Source organism: Centruroides sculpturatus, unplaced genomic scaffold (assembly GCF_000671375.1).
Source record: "Centruroides sculpturatus isolate CEXI.00-Female unplaced genomic scaffold, Cexi_2.0 scaffold41, whole genome shotgun sequence".
NCBI classification, from domain to species: domain Eukaryota; kingdom Metazoa; phylum Arthropoda; class Arachnida; order Scorpiones; family Buthidae; genus Centruroides; species Centruroides sculpturatus.
In genome coordinates this window covers 480,163-503,695 of record NW_019384983.1, presented here as the reverse complement: position 1 = coordinate 503,695, position 23,533 = coordinate 480,163, and the positions used below count along the sequence as shown (strand labels likewise).

Here is a 23,533-nt window from a genome sequence, read left to right as displayed (position 1 = left end):
ACAATGAAGGATGTAAAATAATCTCTTCCGTTGTTTCAGTTGATAATAAAGATTCCTGGAATGTAAGATCAGCATCAAATACTGAAGTAACATATCATGTCAACCGTGTAGACCATGAATGTACTCAATTATGTGTGGTTAGGTGTTTTGCATGTTATGCTTGTATAAAAGGATACACGTGCACTTGCTATGACAATGCACTTCATGGAAATCTCTGCAAGCACATTCATGCAGTGGCAGAATATGACTGCATTAAGAAGAAACAAGTTGTAAAGGAAGATTACAGCAATGTAATTGGCAGAAATATGGAAATTGAAGAACTAAATAGAGTTCACATTAAATCTTTCTCTGCCACTTACAAGCCAGAACAATCTTCTTCTACTGCACATATAGTATCATTAGCAAATCAGGTAGTAGAAGCTATTGCAGATATGCAGGGAGAAGTCCCTGAGGCAGTTGCACAGGATGTTTGCAAGCATCTTAAATCTGCACTTAAATTAATACAAATGGGAAAGAATACTCCTGATATAACACTGATAAAGAAGAGTGAAGAATCCCAACCATGGAATAAAAAAATTATACCTCAAAAGAGATTCTATTCCACAAAAAAACAAAGCCAAGAAGCCTAGGTTGGTTAAACCATCAGCTGGTGAACAAAAAGAACTTGAAACTGTCTTGTGCCAACAAGCAAGTGTAATAAACAGTGGTGATATGGATCATTCATATTTGTGAAAACTTAAGTTTATGAGAGATTTTAACTTTCATATTGTATTTAGAATATATTAGAATGTAAATAAAACAAAATCCTATAATTTGTTTAAAATTTCAGTCTTTCATTTTTTCAATCATATTCCAATCTTCACAAACCAATTTTAATATGTTCTTTTGTATTTAAATTTAAAAGGAAATATTTTAAAAATTTAATAAATTACTCTATAATTTTAGCTCAAATTTTATTTGGATAATTCAGATTTTAATCGATTGAACTAAAGTTAACTATATCAGGGTTAGGTTTTTTTTTAAATCTCGTGAAAACCAAATAAGGATGCCTATGGAGAAAATTGAGTTTGGTTTTGTGGAACATTTCAAAGATAAACGTTAAGGCCCTGTACACACTAGGCGTTTTTCAACGCGCGTTAAACGCTCGTCGAACGCCGAGCTAACGCGCGTTAGCTCGGCGTTCGACGAGCGTTTAACGCGCGTTGAAAAACGCCTAGTGTGTACAGGGCCTTAACGTTTATCTTTGAAATGTTCCACAAAACCAAACTCAATTTTCTCCATAGGCATCCTTATTTGGTTTTCACGAGATTTAAAAAAAAACCTAACCCTGATATAGTTAACTTTAGTTCAATCGATTAAAATCTGAATTATCCAAATAAAATTTGAGCTAAAATTATAGAGTAATTTATTAAATTTTTAAAATATTTCCTTTTAAATTTAAATACAAAAGAACATATTAAAATTGGTTTGTGAAGATTGGAATATGATTGAAAAAATGAAAGACTGAAATTTTAAACAAATTATAGGATTTTGTTTTATTTACATTCTAATATATTCTAAATACAATATGAAAGTTAAAATCTCTCATAAACTTAAGTTTTCACAAATATGAATGATCCATATCACCACTGTTTATTACACTTGCTTGTTGGCACAAGACAGTTTCAAGTTCTTTTTGTTCACCAGCTGATGGTTTAACCAACCTAGGCTTCTTGGCTTTGTTTTTTTGTGGAATAGAATCTCTTTTGAGGTATAATTTTTTTATTCCATGGTTGGGATTCTTCACTCTTCTTTATCAGTGTTATATCAGGAGTATTCTTTCCCATTTGTATTAATTTAAGTGCAGATTTAAGATGCTTGCAAACATTCTGTGCAATTGTCTCAGGGACTTCGCCCTGCATATCTGCAATAGCTCCTACTACATGATTTGCTAATGATACTATATGTGCAGTAGAAGAAGATTGTTCTGGCTTGTAAGTGGCAGAGAAAGATTTAATGTGAACTCTATTTAGTTCTTCAATTTCCATATTTCTGCCAATTACATTGCTGTAATCTTCCTTTACAACTTGTTTCTTCTTAATGCAGTCATATTCTGCCACTGCATGAATGTGCTTGCAGAGATTTCCATGAAGTGCATTGTCATAGCAAGTGCACGTGTATCCTTTTATACAAGCATAACATACAAAACACCTAACCACACATAACTGAGTACATTCATGGTCTACATGGTTCACATGATATGTTACTTCAGTATTTGATGCTGATCTTACATTCCAGGAATCTTTATTATCAACTGAAACAACGGAAGAGATTATTTTACATCCTTCATTGTGTAGCTTAGAAATATTTGCCATCTTTTTGCTGATCTTTCCTTTATGAAATTTTCTAATTTCATCAAACTCCTTGTCCAGAAGAAATTCCTGCAAAACAGATATGCATCTGTCCATTCTTTTGGTCTCTCTGCCAAGCATGTAGTTGTATTTAAGGTTTCTGTGAAAATTTTCTAGATGCATGTTTGTATTGATTCGCAGACCTACTCTAAAGCAGTATGCCCACTGCTGTGTTCTATTGGCATAGTACTGCATCAGATAAGCCCGGAATCTTTCAGTATCTTCACAGCCTTCTAGCTCTTCAAGAAGAGCAGAGAACATCTTTAAAAATGTTTTCATCAAGTTGCAACTGACAAGTTTTTAAGGCTTCATATATTTTTTGTTTTTTTACTTTGTCAGTTATAGTGTTAAGCTTTCCTTGCCATGCTCTGTCAACGTGCCAAGAACAAAGTAAGTGGTGAGATGGTGGACCCATGACTTCCTTCCATGCATTAAAAAACTTAATGTCATCATCACTCATAAACACTTTACAGTGAATTTCACCTACTATTTTTTTTAATGAATGCAAAAATTTACTTAAAATGACTGTGTTAACTGTGGAGCTTATGCAGAAAGCAACAGGTACACCTTCTTCATAATTATCTACAACAAGGAGTGTGGTTAATTCAAAGCCATAACCAGTGACACCATGTGTAGAATCTATACAAATACGATCATTACCATGAAGCTCCAGCATCCTTCTCTGGAAAGGAGTCATAAAAGCTAGCACAAAATCTTCCTTTCTTAGTCCTTCTTCACAATCATCCTGCTTCTTGTACATCAGGATGCTATCTCCTCTGCCATTTTTTTGCATATCATTTACCCATGTTTCCATGCTTACAATGTCACTTTCATGTATTTCATTCAGAAATTGAGTGGAGATTCCAAAACTTGTACAAATATTATGGAGATCTTTATTTGAGATGAGATGCTTCCTTTCAATATCATTTTCCACTGACAGCTTATCTCTCAATATTCTCCTCTTGCTGATACCTTGTGATAATTTTCCTAAAATGAAAAAACATTTTTGTTATTAATAATCATTGAATATTTTTCCAAGATCATATGGGGTGATCAGCCTTAACACAAAATGTAATGAATTTAATATTTAACTGTTCACTTAAAAATGAGAAGTATGTGAATTTTATAGAAATCTAACCAAAGAGAAATGTAACAGGAAATGAGACACTCAGTCTAAAAGATGTGTATACACAGTTTCTGTACATAAGATATATGAAAGAAAATGGGAATGACAATTTTAAGTTGCTGTGACCCTAAGTACTACTTCGTTTATGTAATATAAGGTACTTAATGTTTCCAAAATTATTACCTGCTATTTCTTGTCGTGTTTCATTAAGTAGTGGGATATGTCCAAGTTTGAAATCATGACCATAATGAGGTTTGATGTAAGTTACTTGTACATTATTTCTTCCTTCTAGCACATTCATTGCTGAGGTGCAGTGATCTTGAATTTTACAGGATTCTAGACATCTATTAGGTCGTTTACTCTGTAGCTGTTCATATCGTTTTCTTCCAGTCCTGTTACAATAGAAATAATATTTGTTTTCTCCTGTTGACTTTTTTGTGCGAGGCCCACAAGGTGCAGAATATTTAGAGATGGTTCTCAATTCCTCTGTCACTTTCCATTCATAGAAATCTGTCAAATAAGTAATATTTTTATTTACTACTGAATGAGCTGTTAACATTCATGAAAACAATTATTTTAAAACATATTAATTAAATACAGCATTTTTAAGATTTCAGAACAGAATTTACTTACCCTTCATATTTTTAAATTCCAGCTTCTCAACTTCAAAAGCAAATCCATGTACTTTCTCCAAATGTTCTCGTAATTGATGAGAAGTAAAAAATCCTTCGGAGCATGAGGTCTCGCGACAGAATATAGTTTTTTTTTTTCCACAATGACTTGCTTATGAACTAATCTTACATGCTTGTTAAGATTTCCCTTCGAGGAGAAAGGCTTATCGCAATAATAACAAGTATTTTCTATGTCGTTCAATGCAGTAATATTCTCCATAGCGATTTTTTACCTACAACTGTAGCAAGAATAATTTAAAACCAATTATCAATGTTAAAGGATGAGTTTAAAACTAAAATATTGACAAAAGAAAATTTCATAAACACCATACAGCACGACGTATAGACGATCTGAATGTCACGATACTAGTGGCATCTCGTGGTAAAATCCAGAACTACGGCTACGGAATCGTTCTGTAATTAGACGCCAGTATAAAGTATGGGGTCTGTTAGAACCGCTTTACCTAATTTCTAAGCGGAGTGATTCGGAGAAAAAGCCAACAAGCTAGAGTCTCCACATTAATAAGACAAGAAAGAAAGAAAGAATTAGAAAGTGTTAAACATACAATGGTAAATAATAAGTATTGCTGTGTTTTTGGATGTAAGTCTAAAGATTCACCAAATTCAGTAGATATGCACACATTAATCCCAAAAAGATAACTTTAGTTTTATTTCCCACTTTTTTCGCAATAATTTATCACTTCAGTTTCACCAATATCTAATTTTGTTGAGCTTAAACTTCTATTTTCACAAATGTTTTCAACCTATTTAATATAGGCCATCGTCAGGTTTAATATTATAAATGTTCCAAAATGGAACGTATCGTTTTCGAACATTTTACATACTTAAAATTCAAAAATATAATTGGCTGTAACTATAGATTACCACCTATGAAATTTCGGGATTATGAGTAGGCTATATATTTGAACTCGTCTCGGTCCCCGAGTTCAAATATATACTCAAAGTTCCGAAATTTCATAGGTGGTAATCTATAGTACAGCCAAAATTCCTTTTGAATGATCAGTTTTACTCTTTCTTTTGCTCTAGATTCCGCTCGATCCGCCAATGAAATGCGACCAAATGCATTCAAACCTACGAGACTGCCCAATTGCATAAATTCAAACGTGTCATCATTTGCACCGCTTTATAATTGTTGTGATTAATAGGATTAGATTAAAGGACTTTAAATTTTTGAGTGCTATTCGTACATATCAAAACAATAAGCAAATAATCAAGTTGGCGGTAATAAACTCGATCATTTAGTGGTCTAAAACTCGCTTAACTGGAAATTGTTTAGAACTATTTTTAATCGTTCTTAAAACAGTTGCATGTTATTGTTAGTGATTCGGTCGGCTTTAATGAAGCAACGAACCCGTAACCTTTGAGCCATCCTCATATTGCATAATAAACTTAATGAATGTTGATCATTTGTTATTAAAGCATACAATTTTATCTTATTCATATTACACCATATCATAACGTATTTTGTCTGTAGGTTAAGAATGGCTTCTTGGCAAAATGAACATCTCTTCCTATCCACAAAACTGGAATATTTGATGAAGTCCAAATGTCTGTCTGATGTAATATTCGTTGTGGGCAAGCCTCCTGAACAAGTCCAATTTCCTTCTCATAAACTTCTCCTTAGTATCTACAGTGATGTACTTCAGGCCATGTTTTGTAATTATTCGGAGACGAATAACGCAGCTGTTCAGATTATCAACGTCGAGGATACAGAAGTGAATATTTTTGAACAACTGCTCATGTAAGTAGTAAAAATATACTCGACCATTCCCACTCCAACCTTGAAAAATTTTATTTTAAATACAGTCGACCCCTTATAACACTGTTGATTATTCCGTTTTATATGAATTCCATGTTGTACGAGTCACTTAGATTTTACAAATACGTATGCCGGGCTGTGAACGGCTCACATATTTGTAAAATCTAAGTGACTCGTACAACATGGAATTCGTATAAAACGGAATAATCAACAGAGTTATAGGGGGTCGACTATATATTAAAATTACTGTATTTGTATTTTCTTTTCAGATTTATTTACACAGAAAAGATTGATGTCGATTATTTACCCGACGTATTTAAAGTTTATTATTTAGCAGAAAAATACAATATATATCCTTTAATGTTCCATTGTATGACAATAATGGAAGCGGAACTCGCTGCAGATAATGTTTGTATTGCCTATCACATATCACTTCTTAATAAAGACAAAGATTTGGCTAAAAACTGTGCAGAAATAATAAAAAATGAAACGGTAGCAGTGCTGAATTCTAACGCTTTTTTGAAATCATCTGTTGAAGTAGTGGAAAAAATCGTATCTTTCGATTTTCTTAAAATCCCAAATGAACTTTTTCTCTTTGAAGCCATTCTGAAATGGGTTAAAGAATTTGCTAAGAGAAAATGTAAAACACCAATACCTAGTGTTTCAAGAAAGATATTGAGATGTATTTTGCCTCATATAAGATTTCTTACCATGACTCGTGATGAACTATTTAGCAGTCCGGCATCGAGCGAAATTTTGCTAAAGGAGGAGATCGCGGCCATAGCTATGCATATATCCCATCCAAAACTGTTTCCTGCTTTGCCAAAATGGTGCAACTGGAAGTATAAAAATAGAATTGAAGAGGATAAAATAGTTGAAAAGTCGTTTAAATTTTGCAATTCATACAAATTAGATAACAAACTTTCGAACGGAGATGCAAAAATAATTATGAAATGTTTCATTAAGCCATATGTGACAGATATTAAATTGAATGTTCTCACTTTATGCTGTGAAAAATTGACAAATGCTCCAGACATCTATATTGGCGAACAAACTGAAACTCCTCGATTGGCAGAGTTTAAGGAAGCGAAAAATGATAAATCCGATTCAAAATATACGATTGAATTTATAAAACCAATTACAATGAAGAAGAATTTGAATTACTATGTCAAAGTATTAAGTAAAGAATCCGTGATCGTGTGCGAAGAATCGATTTGCTGCGATAAATTATATAATGCTTTCTATCTGGGTGTAATTTATGTTCAGAATAGTAATTGTCATTTGTGTAGCATTTCGTTTTCAGTTGTTAAAGAAAATAATTTCAAAGATTTACAAAATAATAAAGAGAAACCTATAATGAACGAAAACATAATAGTTAAAAATGCTATTGATACAGGAGTATTGTTAAATAATCACAAATCTTCTAGCAAAGCAGAAAAGCCTCTTCTGAATAACAACAATTTTTCAACTATTTCAATCCCTGATATTACTAAATTGAGGAAACCTCAAATATTACAATTGGATGACCAAGCGCTTAAACTTGACTCTACCACGCAGGAAGAACGCAATGCGCACCTCGTAGAAGCCATGAAAAAGTTGTCGATGGTAATCCCTTCCCAAATACCTGTAAGCCTGACCGATACACCCAAAGGCTTGTTTAACGAAAATCAGCACTAACGTAAGAAAACAAGACTACAATGCGCCAACGCAACGCAATCATAGACTACAGACGACATGATGAAATTGCATTGATCATGGAGGTGATGCTGGAACTTTACCTGGCGCCGTTCTCATGTAGCTTAAAAAAGGATGATTACCTACAAAAAACGACAAAATTTCCTAGCTATGGTGATTTCTAGTAACTGTGAACGAATCAAAAGGCTGCAATTCGCGCTTAAAAAAAAGTGGAATATTGCAAGAAATTCACGACTTTCTAGTAAAAAAAGATTAACGAGAACATTTATTAGCTTACATACATACGACTTGAATCTTACACAAAAGGCATCTGCTATCATGAACAATTGACGAAATAAAAGTATACATTTATCAGATAATAGACAAAGACTCAGTTTGTAAGCAATTTACCTTTTGTATATACAACTGACAAGGTTATCTTTCAAATTATAAACAGACTCGATCCTGAGCGGTCTTTTTACAAAAAATGAACAGATAGCGCCTAACTCAAGCGCGGTTTACAATAACGAATATGATTAATCTTAATACTAGCTCAGTTGTTATTTGGAGTTGCATGTCGGGTAAAGGACCAGGCATCTGGTTGATGCAGGAATGAATAGTCAAGCTGTTCATTCTTACATTAATTCCCAGATATACGTTTACGTTTTGGAGAAATTTCTTACTCCATCCATCGAAAATATGTTTGGTGGTAATGATATCATTTTCCAAAATGACAACGCGTCTTGTCATAGGGCTCGAACCGCTAACAATTCCTTCACCAACAAAACTTCAATACAATACAAAGAAATGTAAACGATTGGAATATTTTTATTGTATCAATAATATCTAATATCGTTTAGTTATCTAAATGCTATATTTGCTAAATAAAAAATGCAAAATATCCGAGTTTTTATGAGTTTTTACTGAAAGTTCGTTGGATTGATTTTTAGTCTGAATAGTAATAATGGTGAGTGAATATTTTTTATAAAATAAAAAGTGATGTTGCTATTGATGGAAAAGTTACGAGAATCCTTACATATATCCAAAGACTACGAGGAACGTCCAGAAATTAACTTTCGATTAGAAAAGAACAGAATTTAGTGATATATCGCTTAATATGAAATTAGAGAATTGAAGTATTTAGGGAATTAAATAAAATTCCACTAATCTGACTATTAAAAAAACTTAAAATTGAATTTTTGCGTACTGCTATGATAATTTGAAGACCTATTAATGTATACGAAGTTTCAGAATTGTAGGCAAAATAGTCCTGAAATGGGTCTTTCTGTATTGAGTGGATTGATGGGATAAGAAAACACAACACTTGGACCAGTTAGCATAGAGTCCATTGTAACATTAAAGTTCTTACGAGACCAAAATTCGGGACTGGATTTGCACATAAGCTAAACGAACTGCTGCTTAGGTCCTCACAATTTTATATTTATCATTTAATTAGATTAATTTGTTAAATAAAATCATATTGCTAAATTAACATTACTGCATAACTTTTGAAGGCACCTATAATTTTTTTACTCGTTAATCTTTTTTACGAACAGACCCATAACAAAAAACAAGTTTGTTTTTATTTATATTTTGTATTTTGATAACACTAACCGAAACAGTAAACTGCCATTTAATGCACGTTACTGGACATTTTAAATATCCGGTAACGAGTTGCATAAGTTTCCTGACAAGAGTTAAAATTGTGTGTGGCGCCAGAAGATAAAGTTTTTAAATATAAAATCTTTAAATATTTTAAATAAGATAAAATAAGTTCTTAAATAAAATCTCATTTTTAAATAAAATGAGATTTAAGAACTTATATCATTAAGTATGTTAAAAAGGCAAAAGACTAAATTTTTAGATTGTAGATGATTTTTTCAGAATTATTATAAATGCTAATTAACGATTAAACTTTTCATTAAGTTCGACCCTTCGCGGGATATTACATCTTACCTCTTCTCTCCCCACTCCTTGACGTTTAACCATCAAAATTTGATAGCATCAATGTTCCTTCTATACAAGTTACCATGTCAAATTTTTTGTTTTTTCCTTATCTTTTACACCGTCCTGAGATATTAAACTAAATATACGCCATTTTTTGTTCAGGGTTCTCAAAACGTCGATATTTTCAAAAAATCCAGTAACGAGTTGCTTAACTTTCCCAGCTGTTAAAAAATTTAAATGTTTATTATGTGGTGGCGCCATCTATTACGAAATTTTGTTATAAACTTTGCCATTTTATAATTTTAATTGAGGGTAACGACGAGTTTCATGAAATTTTAAATGCTAATGAGCAATTTTTTTATTGTGACATAGTCACAATGCCGGGCTGCAATTTTTAATCATACTTTTAATTTATTTAACTTCAAATATATGTTTCTCCACATCAAATTAATACTGTAATGTCTTGCCCCTGTACAGTACATAATACGTTTCCGTTAGATGACCGGCACAACTCCACTGCTAACTCTTTTCAGGGGAAAATTTGAATTGAAATAACGTGATTTCCAGTTTGCATCGGAAGTTCGTGTATAGTATATAATCTTTCCAAGTCTGGTCTTGAATTTCACTTATCTAACACTGTTCTCGAGATTAAGGAACGACAGTGGGAATTTATAGGTCTATAAATATTTGAACACCAAAGAAAGTTACCCAGATTAAACGATTTGGTAAGAATCGTGTTGGAAAAAATTTGACTAAAATTAACAATTTATACGACGTGTAATTACATAATTAATAATTAAACAGAACTCATTTAAATTAAAATGTGACAATTAAGAAAATTCGCCGACTAAATACAGAACATGGATATTGCAGATGTATTAAATTTTTTCTTTTCCCCGTCACTCTCTCTTTTATGTAAATACTAGCAGACCCCACCACGCGTTGTTGTGGCTCAAAATGTATCTATTATAAATTTATAACACTTCCCCGTGGGGGGGAATTTTTCGAAAAATTTTTTCTTAGTGTACATTCTGTTGACGTACCCTATTAAAACGCAAAAACCGCATCTAAAATAGTATAAATAGAAGCAGAGTTCTTTACGGTAAGCCTTAATCCTAACCATCTCCCTTCAGTGGGGGGAATTTCGACACGTATACAGGTATACCTCGCCTTACGTCGGTAATTGGTTCCAGGAGAACGACGTAAGTCGAATTTACTTGTCTCCGAATCTACTTACCACTAGGCTAAACCGTAAATTACCATTCCCGGTTCTGTATTTTATCTATTAATGCATTTTTAATATATGGTTAATAAAAATCTATTTTAAGCTTACAAACAAACGAATTTTAGTTTTTTAATATAGTACAGAAAAAAGTAATCTAAATTCACGAATGCATGTACTGGTACTGTAAATACAGTACATACTGTACTTGTATATATTTTAATGTGATTTTATGTGCTTTAAACGTTTTTCTAGTGAAATTACGACTTCAATATTTGTGGCGGACAGACGTAAAGTCGAGTAAAATGACTTAAACTTGATTTTTATTTTTCCATATACTTTTTTGACAAACGACGTAAGTCGAGGTATGCCTGTATTATATAAAAACACGTGCGCATTCGAATGCAGCATTGTGTCAAAATTTCAAAGGAATCGGTAGGAACAAACGAACATTACATTTTTAGTTTTATAATTAGATAGAAGATGATCTGCTTTAGTTCATTTTCACAGAAAAGCGTAATGCCTCACAGAAAAGCAAACTTAGGGCGTCGTACTCGTAGCGCAATCTGTTGGACATAAAAGCCTTAACCTAGATTATATATTTTAATTTATATGAATGTTTAACGGAATAATATACAGCCTATGTCCATCCTGAGGTTCCATTCTAAATATTGGTGAAAGAATTTTTGAAATTGGATGAGTAGTTTCGGAGATTACCTGCTGCAAACAAACTTGCATACATACATACATTACCTCTTTATAATATTAGTATAGATTAATTGAGAAAATTTTGTTGCATGCATTATCCGATTTTAATTGTGTTGTCTCTATTTAATTTTCCATTTCTTTTTTTTCTTATAATATAGTTTATATAACAGGATCATAATATAATCATCTAGATGTGTGTTTCAATACATTCATCAACGTCGATACTATTTATAGTAACAAACGAAAATCGGAATAAGGGAAACAAATGAAACTTTAATCTATAATCCTTTATTTTTGTTTCTTCTGGCAATCAATCTTTGCAACAAACAACATTTTGTGACAGCAAAATAGTTACCAACGACAGCACCTTCGAGGGACGTTGTCCCGGCCCCAATACCTGCAAATGTTAAATTCGTCTTTCCCCCTCGTATTATAAAAATTGTATCAAAACATAATTTGTAGAAAATCAATTATTTGTTATTAAAAAAGATTGGCAAAAAATTTTAAGGCATACATACATATTAGATTCTTTCACTTTAAACATTTTAATATTTGGCAGGTATTGACTTGTCAAACAACAATTTTTGTCCTTCGTTAATTTATATTACTTCCCCACGATATGTCGGAACATTTTCCTTTCTTTCTCTTTATATATATATACCTAAAAGTTTGTCGTACATAACTTTTTACTAATTTTAGATCTTTTATGAAAATATAAACAGGAACATGTTTGTAAAATTGGAAGATCCCCATTACAAAAAGTACTGAATATATAACGCTACAAATCTATATCAAAAGTACTTAAAAATATTTTAGGCACATAATTCGTGAAGTACTAATTAATTAAAAAATGGCATTCTAATTGGAGGAGCGACATGGCCACGGGAATGTTCCAAATAAGTTTTCGATCGCTGTGCGATTCGTGTGGCAAGAAACATTTTGTCGCATCCTTTTTCATTATCTATAGATATTGTGAAACCGATCACAGTTAATTTCCTGATTATAACAAGAAAATTAAGAAGTGTATAGAAGAATTTCAAGCAAAAAATGCTTCCTAATACTGTGACATATTCAAAATGCATATTGTAAAAAACAAAAAAACAAAGCAAAATTTGGAATGCTTTAACAGAAAAAAAGGCACAAAACAAAATATTCAAAAATTACAAATGATAATCTGAATTATTAATTTTCATAATAGAATATTTTGGATCGTAATCTAACAAACTTGCTTTGCACCTTTTAAATGTAGTTACTAAATTAGTTAATATATTTATAAAAATGGCAGACGGGATTTTTTTACATGTTCTCAAACTGATCGACTCTTCGTTTAGTGTTCCCTTTGCGAATTTCTCGCAGCGTCTTGTATTTATCTCTTCCTTGCCGGACATTTTCTTGATGGAGTAAATCATTTCGAGTCAGCTTTGTATCATCTTTCTGCAGTGCCAGATCTTTGCTCAATAACTGAAAAGATAAATCAATATTTTGAAATTCTAATTTTAAAATTTGGCATAAAACAACTGACATTTTCAAAAAATATTCTGAATATAATGTAACTAGCAATCAACGCTAAATATTTTTAATTATTTAACTTACTTTCAATTGATCTTGTAAATGTTTTTCTTTAGAAACTTGAGTTATACGATCTTCTTCGGGACGTGGGATGTTAATAGAGTCATCTTTTGTTAAATCAGCACCTACAGTAGAAATAAGTCTTCCTTATAGAATAACCTTTTCTATCATCATCATTAAAATACAGTAGAACCTCGATTATCCGGATGGTTCAAAATAAACAAAAATTTTACGAATTTGCTGATTTTCACTTGGCAAACTGCCATACTGTTTATGTACAGTATGTGATGGAACGTATAGGCCAAACTTTTTTTTGTTCCAACGTCTCACCCGCACAGTGGCCGTATACTTTTTAATACATTTTTCGTTGTAATAAAAATATAACTTCACATACATATTTATAAATAATTTATAATGAAATTACATCATTTCTATGGCCAAGGGCGGCATAAGGCATGGGCGACGTGGGCCACCGCCTACAGCCTCGCGCCTCGAAGGTTTATGCATTACTTAAAAGCCGTGAACACGACGGAAAAATTTTACTCCTCATAAAACGATAAATAATTTGCATTTTTATGAATAAAAATTTGACAGTTTCAACTGCTTTTTATTTTATAAAATCAGTCTTCTTGCGCCACCAGAGGGCCTTTAAACAATAGGCAGTCTGTTAAGTGCCGGTTAGTAGTAGTCCAAATTCAATACGAACATTTGTTTCTTGAAAATTTGATCACGATTTAAATACAGTATTTATTTTTATTACTACCGATATGTCATCGAAAAGAAAACATGTTGTACTATCATTAAAGACAAATTGGATATAATCAATGGTTTGAAACGCGGTGAGTCTGGACGTTCATTATCTAATATGGTATTGGAACGTCAACGATCTGATATAAAAAAAAACAAAGTGAAAAAAATTATGAAATTAAACAATAATTGAATTTCTTAATAAAAAATAATTCGATATTGATGCTACAGTATACAGTAGAACCCCTCTAGTCCGCCCTCGGCTAGTCCGTCACTCCGGTTAATCCGACCGTGGTCAGAGTCGAGAAACTTGTCCCGACTCGTCAGTGACTCACCGTCCGTAGCGTTCTTCTGTGTTCGTTATAGTATATGTTTTACATTGTGTGTGTTTTCAACATGCCAGGAGTGAAACGTAAACACGTTACTCTTTTATTAAAAGAAAAATTAGCAGTGCTACAAAGACTGGACAAAGGGAAGATTGTTTACTTTACTTTTTTCTGATAATCCGACCTTTTTTGGGTTCCGACCATACCCCCAGTCCCAAAGGTGACGGATTAGAGGGATTCTACTGTATGTAAATCTAGACAAATAAAAATTATTCATACTTTATGTACTGTACATGTCTTTCACTGTCAATTATTTTTTCGATTATACGGATTTTTCCTTATTGGGACTATTTCCATCCCCAATTAGTCTGGATAATCGAGGTTCTACTGTATTTTATTTACCTTAAACAGAATTCAATTTTATGAAAATTTAACAGATTTTTAGTATAGATATTGGTCTGTAATGTGATAATTATGGCATCCTAGATATGTTCTCTTGACTATAAAATCATTATTTTATTTCTCTAATGATTCAATTGTAGAAGTAATCAGCAAACAAAAAAAATGTACAAAAATATTGTAAAACTAATGTTTAAAACTACAGATTAATTAAATATAATGAGAAATAATTTTGTTTATTAAATAACATTAAATATCATATATTTAAAACTATTTAATTGAAATCATTTTAAGCATTTATAACTCAATACTTGTAATAGTAAACTAGTTAAGTTTCTAAAACATAATACAGATCTTTAAATTTTTGGTCTGTACTTTGATGTTATTCAATAAATACAGTAGAACCTCGAAAACTCGGCCTAATGTGGACCGAAGGGTGGCCGAGTTTGTGAAAATGCCGGGTTATCGGGAATGGGGTTAAAAAAAAAATAAGTTTCCTCAGAAAATACTGTACTGTACTTGTATGTATTGTTTACTTGAGAATATAACAGAGAATAAACTGCTTAAATACCCTTAAACAAAGGAAAAGTACGTCCTTTATGAAGGCATAGAGCCTTTACTACATGAAAATGAAAATTAATGAATACACTGTGTACAATAATTTACCTGATAAGACAGACCTCAGAAAAATACTTTATGAGAGCTTTTATACTTTTATAAAGCTGTCTATAATGAAAATTAATTAACTAAGGATTTTTTTGCCCTGCCAGGGTGTGGCCGAGTTATCCGGAGTGCCGAGTTTTCGAGGTTCTACTGTATTAACATTAATTAAAAAACATACTGTATTGGCTTTAGTCAATATTTTCCCAATTTAAAGGGCAGAAAAAAAAATTGCTTTTGACTTATATTCAAATTCAATTAAAGTTTTCTTCAATTTTGATAACTGTCAGGATACATGTTTATAGAGTTAAACTGATACTAAAATTGTTGCGTCAATTGTTTATTGATGCTAGACACCAGCCAAGTTATGACCTGTCATGCTGCAACCTGAAAAATTTTCATCCCATTGGGAAAAAATTTTTAATGAAATTTTAAGAGATAATCATCATACTAATTTTTTTCAAATAATCCTGTATTTATTATTTTCCCTTAAAGATTTACCATAAAAAATTTTTAAGTTCATTTCATAATTGAATAATTGTTATATTTCATAAATGTTTATATTTATTTTTATTAATTATTAAAGGTTATTAAAGATTCAATAAATAATGTAAATACCATATTCTCCATTGGTCAATTCATCATTTTCTTCATGTTCATCTTCATGAATATGATGATGTTGAGGGGTTTCAGTAACAGCAAGCAATGCAGCTGAAACTTCTTCTTGCCGTTTTCTGGCTTCTTCCACTTCTGCTTGAAGACGTCTAGTTTCTTCATCTTTCTGAGCAACTTCTTCTTGGATAGTTTGGACTTCTAATTGTTTACGACGGATATCTTCTTCCTGAAGTATTCCAAAAATTTTATATGTAATAGTTGCTATTGTCATTATAAAAGATATTTTACACATTAAAACTTTTATTTTGATTTGAAAGAAAAGCCATGAGAAATACATTTTAAAGCCTATTTGGAATGGAAATTATTTTTATATTACTATTATTGTTAATAAACATAGCATCAGCCAATACAATACTTGATGACAATTTTTGTAAAATTTCAGAAATCATTTTATTCACATTTTTAAACAAAGTAAGTGTTCAATCTCAAGTGACTAGTGAACTCAGTACAACAAATCAATGTAAATAATACAAATTTGTTAAACTTTGTCTAAATTTCAAATATAATCATAAATTCTATTCCTGTTCAAGCAAACATTTTTGTTTTATGAACTATTTTCAATCAAATATTTAATAATCATCAGCTGGTGTTTGTAAGATGAAAACATTTCTTACAGTAAAAGTTTATTTAATATCCTCAATTAAGCAGTTTATGTTGTATGATCAAGTACAATAGTATCAAGATCAATACACTTTACATTTTTTAACAAATTTTATTTTTTACTTTTATATGCATGTTTGTTAAATTTCTTTATCTCATAAAATATTCTAATTTAGATATAAATTGGAACAAAGATTTTTAAGTAACAACGATAATACACATGTGCAAGAGACATGACATTTGTTTTTAAACACAATTCATATTTACATTACTTTTTCAAATAAAATATTTAGATATGAAAAATTAATAGAAGCTGACATATTCATTAATGTATTCAACACAAAGATATTACTTGGAGAAAAAAATTATATCCCTATTCTTTACATAACTAGTAAAAATTGTAAATTGTAAAACAAAAATATACACAGTTTTTTGATTGAATTAGTTTCTTTTTGAAACCTATGTAAAATTTGTTTTAAATTTCATTCTTCTATTCAGTATAGATATTCTCTAGAAGATAAAAACTTAAGTATAACTTACTAATTTGGCTTTTTCCTCAGCTTCCATTGCTTTATTTTCTTCTAATTTACGCATCATGTCTTCAAGTTCCTGCTGTTTCTTTTCCAACTCTTCTTTGGCTTGCTGCATCAATTTCAGTTGTTCTTCTAAGCGACGAATAGTTTCCTGTGCTTCTCTCAATTCTAAATACAAAAAAATTGTTCACAAACTAATAAATAAAACTTGAACAATAATTATACAAATATGAATATAGTAGAATTGAGGAATATAAAAATATTAAATTTTGATATATTTAAATAAATCATATTAAAAATATTACCTTCTTGTCTTCTTGTCATTTCCTCTTGCATTTGTTTTAATCTATCAGCATATTCTTGTTGCTTACGCTCAGCCAACTCACGAGCTTCCATTTCTCTCCTCAATTTTTCTCTAAATAAAAATTTCACAAAATCTTATTTGATATATTATAAAAAAACTTACAGTAACTTTATAAGTTATAATATTTCCCCACACATTTTTCACCGCTGCATATTTTTCACATCCATATTTCCAAGAAATGCTTTTAGGGAAAACAAAATATTCTAGTGTTTTTTGTGTGGAAAATGCAAGACTTCTCATACTAAACTGTTTAGTGTAGGAAATAGAACACAAGTCAGCCAACAAGAATTTTTACAGCATATAGGTGCTTTGTTTATCCTCATTCCCTTGTATAGGCTTAACAGTACACTATCTTTGTACTTGCTGGAGGCTATGAAGTTGGGGAATAAGGGGAGTTGTTAACTGTGATGCTTTATAGCACTTTAATAGGTTCCTTAGTGTCTTACTGAGTAAAGTTAACTGCAACTTCATAAGATGGCAAGAAAAAATAAGTTTTACCACAGTATAAAACTAAAGTACTCTGCTTTGTGGAACAGAACGGAAATTGAGAGCAAACAAAAATTCAGTGTCAGTGAGGCACTTGTTTGCTACTGTGTAAATAAAATGCTCTAAGCAACACAAAGACCAATATGAGGGCATTTCGTGGTCTCAAGACTGGAAAGTATCCCCAACTTCAGGAAGAATTGTTACAGTATGTTGAAGAAATGCACAATGATGATTGTGCTGTATCATGTGATATTTTCAATATTGCTCAAACATAAAATATTTCTTTCCTCAAGTTTATGGCTAGTTGAGAATGGGTCAGCATATTTACAAAGAGAAAAAATATCTGTATGTAGAAAACCTACATTGTGTCAAAAGTTGAATAAATAGTGAGTAACTACTGAAATAATCTACTTTCGATAATAATTTGTATATCTTTTGCATCTCAATTTTTGATTAGTAGAAAGTGGCAAAAAAGTGCAAAAAAATACATGTGAAAACACAGTATAACTAATTTCACCAGATTACTGATAAAATTGGTAATAACTTTTGATTTATTTAAATTCATTAAATTTAATCATTAATTATACTAGTCAGAATTTAAAACTACATATAATTTTTATCCAGTTAACTATAGACCAAAAACAAAACTTCATCTCACACTTTTAATTCAATGAATTATTAAATTATGTTTTATCTACATTATAAACATCTGAATAGCAATTAATAAAACTTTTCAAACCTTTCTTGTTGTTTAGCAAGTTTTTCTTCTCGTGCTTGTGCTTTCATTTGTTGCACTTCAATAGTATCAGGTTTGCGACGGCGCATATATAACTCATGATTTCCCATACATAGAGCAAGTATTCTTTTATTAATTCTTAAACGAGGAGCAAAAAATACGAAGTCCTATAACAAATCAGATAGGATAATTAAATTAAAATTAATTAAATTACATTATAATTTTAAATTATTTAAAATTCATACTGGAGCTTTCTTGTCAATTGGTTTAATGACAAACTTTCTATCATTAAATGATATATTTCTTATTTCACTCCATGGAAAGCCAATCTTTGGAGTAAGTCTAATTGGAAAAGAAATTTTTAAAAATTATTACTAATACCAAAAAATTAAGAAAATAAATAAATAATTTAAAAATTATATACTTGTCATCCTTTTCATATATATTTAAGCCAAGTGCATCTACTCCTAACCATAGATCAGTTCCTTTCTTATTTTTTATCTCAAAATAATTTACTCCATACATTTCCAAATCTTGAGCGATTTTCAAATATTCCATCATTGCATCCTCCCTGTAAAGTTAAATAATTCAAAATAATTCACCAAGCAAATTTATTTTTTTTAAAGTTTGTCCAAATTAAACAAGACAAAAATGTAATGAAAATGTTGATGTTTTTAATCAAATAATTAATTAATTTTTATGTTTAAGTCTAGGCTCAAAAACCAGTTTTTTTAGTTGGGAAAACCCAGTTTTCAAATTATATGAATTTCTTCAAAACACTGGTTTTTCAAAACTGGGTTTTAAAAACTGACAAACCCTAGTCATCAAAAATCAGTTATTTAATTAAAAAATTAATATTGCTTAAAATATTACAGAAAGTAGCAAAACTTTTTGCTAAGTGTTTAACCTGGAATGTTTTCTATATGAGAAATGAAGTGATCACAAAAGTAATGCATATCAAAAATTTAATAAGCAATCACATGTATTGGCTGCATAAATTATTAGATTTATAACATAAAAAGTTATAAGAATTTTATCAGATAAGTGTATTTGTCATGATATCTCAAATAATGCTGTTATGAAATAAACAAAAATTTTACAATTTTAACAATGTGTCTTGCCGAAATTAATTTTTTTCATTTTTGTTGCACTGTGTTGTGTGCAAAAAAACAATATCTACTGTGTCATAATTTATTTCAAATTGTTGTTGTGTTGAGTCATGATCAAAGTAATGGTCCAAGCATCAATGTACACAGATTTTTTACTGTAATACCCACATTTTTCCAACTTCTTACGGTACACAAATGCTCACATGGCATCTCTCAGACACTAGCATTTTTTTTCTCAACAATTATTTGTGTAGTGAAAAAAATGTCAACCACAGACATCTGAGTTAGGAAAATAAAAATGTTTTCAAATTTTGTAAAATTTTTACAAAATTTTAAATATAAGAGATGTTGAAAAATATATGCTGTAATATCTCAGAGATTCCACAAGTCCCAAAAGGTTAACCAAGTTCTGCATCAACCAAAGTGAATTGTGAAAGAGTCAATAAAGAAAGGAACACAGTTTAATACAATTCATTTCATGAATCTAGGTCAGAGATTCATGATACTTGAAAGGAGCTCTAGACATTTTTAAAAGAAATTACTTTGATGACTTCAAACAAGAATACAAATTTTAAAAACATTCAAAGAAATTTTAATTGTAATCATAAAACTTTGATTTTATAATAATATTTTGTATTTTATTGCTCACTTTGCACTAAACAATGTTATCTAATTTTTGATTATCCAAGAAATACTTGGGCCACATTATCATGGATAATTGGAACTATAAAGTTTTCATATCACATTGAGGCAATAAGTTACAACCAAGTGTTATAAATGCCAGTGGGTATTATTTCCTGGTTAATATGAAATAGTAATGAAATTATTGTGTAAGAGTTTAGAATTTAATTTATAATCTACAGAAATTGTGCTTGGAATGTGGTTGATGTAACTCTTATCCTATTTGCTCTATAATAAAGAATTGAGAGTTCAAATTCTGTGAGCCAAACAATCCAATTAATATCAAATTATTAATTTGACATTAATCATTATTTAATCACAGAAATGATCAAGAAATGATTTATCTAATGATGTTATTCCTTGGCTACATTCACACAGCTAAGCCAGCCTTTTGGATACAATGTAATAATATATTATATAAGTATTTCAAATAAATCAGGCTAATTATATAGAAATTATAAATATTTACCCTGGCATTGCTTTATGCTCTGCCCACCAGTTAGTTATTCTTTCATCCCATTGTTCTTTAGATAATTTATGCTGATCCATCACTCTAAAATCAGAAAATACATGCATTTTCAAATTCCAAAAATTCTATTATTTTAAGCAAAAGTGTACTATACCTTTGTGGAAGTAATCTATCAGCAGATAAGCATCCTAATTTGTGCTTTTCAGGATTATAATCTCCATATTTTCCCTGTACCGCATAAGATGCTAGAAGGACTGATGTTTCTGGTGGACAATATATTTCATCAGCAAGAATACTATTTTTCACTTGTAAATAGAACAATCTCTGTAAATTAAAATATTTATAATAATAATTCAGCTAATGGAATTAAATCATTTTCAAAAACAAATAATAATTTCTAACAAGACCTAATTATTAAAAAAAAAAGTCTTACCACAGTATTATCTTGAATCAGTTCTTCGGCAACATCCTCAGGATAAAATTTAGCACGAAATTTGAATTGTAAAGGATTTTCTTTTTTTACATCTTGACCAAGAACCTAAAATATGTATTATTATGGTTTAAAATTTAACTAAAATGGTGTTTCTTGTAATTTCTATAATAAAAATATAAAAGGTATTTACCTTCTTATTTAATTTCAGCCAAGTAATATAATTTTTGCTGTCTGTATATTGCAGACCAAAAAACCATATCTCCCTAAGACCAATAGTTTTCACTACCTTTAATAATAAAGATAAAACATATCACCACATAATTATATCAAATTATTATAAATAATACAAATATTTGTTTAAAAAAATTCAAATTAAATAAATTTATTTCTATTTGCATTTCTTTGTCAATAAATATGCATTCACACACTACACACCCACACAATTTTTTCTTATTAATATTAACAATTTGACATTTATCTGATATAAAAATTAATTGTTTTGCATTTAAAATACAATACAGTGGGTGATCGGTTAATGAACATAATCTGTTCCTAAACTTTGTTCATTAACTAATTATCGATTTATCATAGGTTTTTATGGGAATTTGATTAATTTGTTCCGGAGATTCCAAAATATAAAAAATATATACTTTTTTACTACATTTATTAATATTTAATAGTAAAAATACACATATATGAGGTCTTGCATTTTTATTAGTCATGTTTTTTCCGTTTGTGGGGGTTAAAGAATCTGTCCAATGTCAATTGCTTTTCTCATTTCTTCAGGATTTTTCAGAAGTAATTACTAATATTGTAACTGTAGAGATCCCCAACCCCTTTAACCTTATACTGGTTTGAATGCCACTTGGATAATCATTGTTTTGTTGGATGATTGTCGTTCTGACATCCTCCCACTTCTTAAAAAGATCTTTAGTAGCAGATGTTGACATTGGTCCTCTTTCATCTTCCTCATTTTCAAAAGAAAACATATCTCGCTGGGTTTCTTGGTGTTGTTCATTTGAGAGTTCTTGGAGTTCTTCTGTCATCAGATCAGTTTCCATTATGAGCTCTAATGCTCTTTATTTCTCAGATGTGATTTTCATTACTCCATTAGCGGCTTGAGGCTTCTTGATATATCTTTCATAGCTAAGATTGTGCCTACTGTAGACCTGTTCAAGCCATACTGCCTAGTGACATCAGACATCTTGTGCCCACTTTCTACCTTGGCTATTATCTCTTATTTGGTTTCTATAATGAGCACAGTTCTTGACACTTCTCTCTTTAGGCTCCATAATATTATCAGTTTCTTTTTTAAATAAAAAGTTCAGAAAAACACTTACAAAAGTTCAGAGAACAGAAATCGACTAGCCCACAAAATATTATTTAAATGCAAGGCCCGGATGAAATTTGGTATTAAAACGTTAACGAATATCCAATGGGATAGTTAAACTTTCACCTTTCATAAACAAACTCCAATGCAAAACTTAACAAGTGTCTGTCTGACAGTCTTGTGAAGACTATAAAAAATTATTTGTCAGAAAGGTAAACAAAAAGCTGGAATTACAAGGGAGAGTTTCAAAATTCAGAGGAATATTATACTATCCGATCGGTATCGAGTTGAGCGTCGATGTTGACGTCTCCTGTGCTCTAAAAGGTTTTGAATTGTTACCTGAAGAAATCAATCGGTATTCGTTATTTTCCGTTGCTTCTTTTTATGTTTGTTCAGTAAAGTGTTCATTATCTGAACATGAGTTTGTTATCCGATCATAAAAAATCTTTCGTGAAAGTGTTCGTTATGTGAAACCACCGGAAGGGGGTAGGTCTCCCAATCCGGCAACAGGTTGTTAAACCCTTTCACTGTCAGGATGGATGGTTGGAGGATTCTTTTTCCCATTGTAACGGGTCGAGTGGCGGAGGGAGGAGCGCGTCGGTGAGACGACAGGCGATATACGAGAAAACGAGGAGGCCAGATATAACATAAGAAAAATTAACAATTTATTAAACCAAGTAATACAACGTATAGTTCGCGTCCCTAAAACGCGGGGAGACCGAGAGAGAGCTTACAATAATTGGTTCCATACCTCTTGATCTGTTATCCACGCTACTCTTTGAATTAGGAAAATTTCTCTTCTAGGAAAGTTCACTGATGTAGGAAAGGTCACTGTTTAACTATTTGAATCCTGGATTTAGGGAAGTTCACTAGACAAAAAGGACACTATTTGAAATTG

At 30.8% G+C, this 23,533-nt stretch overlaps 3 protein-coding genes across 3 annotated transcripts in view; 1 reads left to right on the top strand and 2 right to left on the bottom strand.

The window, feature by feature from the left end:
- Positions 1–4,803, bottom strand: part of LOC111632850 — an 11,205-nt gene extending 6,402 nt beyond the window's left edge. Inside the window, exons 1-3 of the mRNA XM_023377378.1 lie at positions 4,150–4,803; positions 3,700–4,026; positions 2,800–3,377 (exon numbers count right to left, since the gene is read on the bottom strand). Coding sequence (XP_023233146.1) covers positions 2,800–3,377; positions 3,700–4,026; positions 4,150–4,156 — 912 coding nt within the window. The 5' untranslated portion in view covers positions 4,157–4,803. The remainder of the gene's footprint in view (positions 1–2,799; positions 3,378–3,699; positions 4,027–4,149) is intronic.
- LOC111632848 (BTB/POZ domain-containing protein 6-like) overlaps positions 1–8,607 on the top strand; it is a 13,750-nt gene extending 5,143 nt beyond the window's left edge. Inside the window, exons 2-3 of the mRNA XM_023377377.1 lie at positions 5,683–5,949; positions 6,237–8,607. Of these exons, the coding sequence (XP_023233145.1) occupies positions 5,690–5,949; positions 6,237–7,644 (1,668 nt within the window). The 5' untranslated portion in view covers positions 5,683–5,689 and the 3' untranslated portion in view covers positions 7,645–8,607. The remainder of the gene's footprint in view (positions 1–5,682; positions 5,950–6,236) is intronic.
- A 3,177-nt stretch (positions 8,608–11,784) lies between these two features.
- Positions 11,785–23,533, bottom strand: part of LOC111632860 (moesin/ezrin/radixin homolog 1-like) — a 33,092-nt gene continuing 21,343 nt past the window's right edge. The window contains exons 4-15 of the mRNA XM_023377384.1: positions 21,496–21,591; positions 21,306–21,410; positions 21,027–21,196; positions 20,873–20,956; positions 19,038–19,184; positions 18,859–18,955; positions 18,617–18,780; positions 17,333–17,442; positions 17,035–17,195; positions 15,838–16,060; positions 13,112–13,212; positions 11,785–12,979 (exon numbers count right to left, since the gene is read on the bottom strand). Coding sequence (XP_023233152.1) covers positions 12,815–12,979; positions 13,112–13,212; positions 15,838–16,060; positions 17,035–17,195; positions 17,333–17,442; positions 18,617–18,780; positions 18,859–18,955; positions 19,038–19,184; positions 20,873–20,956; positions 21,027–21,196; positions 21,306–21,410; positions 21,496–21,591 — 1,623 coding nt within the window. The 3' untranslated portion in view covers positions 11,785–12,814. The remainder of the gene's footprint in view (positions 12,980–13,111; positions 13,213–15,837; positions 16,061–17,034; positions 17,196–17,332; positions 17,443–18,616; positions 18,781–18,858; positions 18,956–19,037; positions 19,185–20,872; positions 20,957–21,026; positions 21,197–21,305; positions 21,411–21,495; positions 21,592–23,533) is intronic.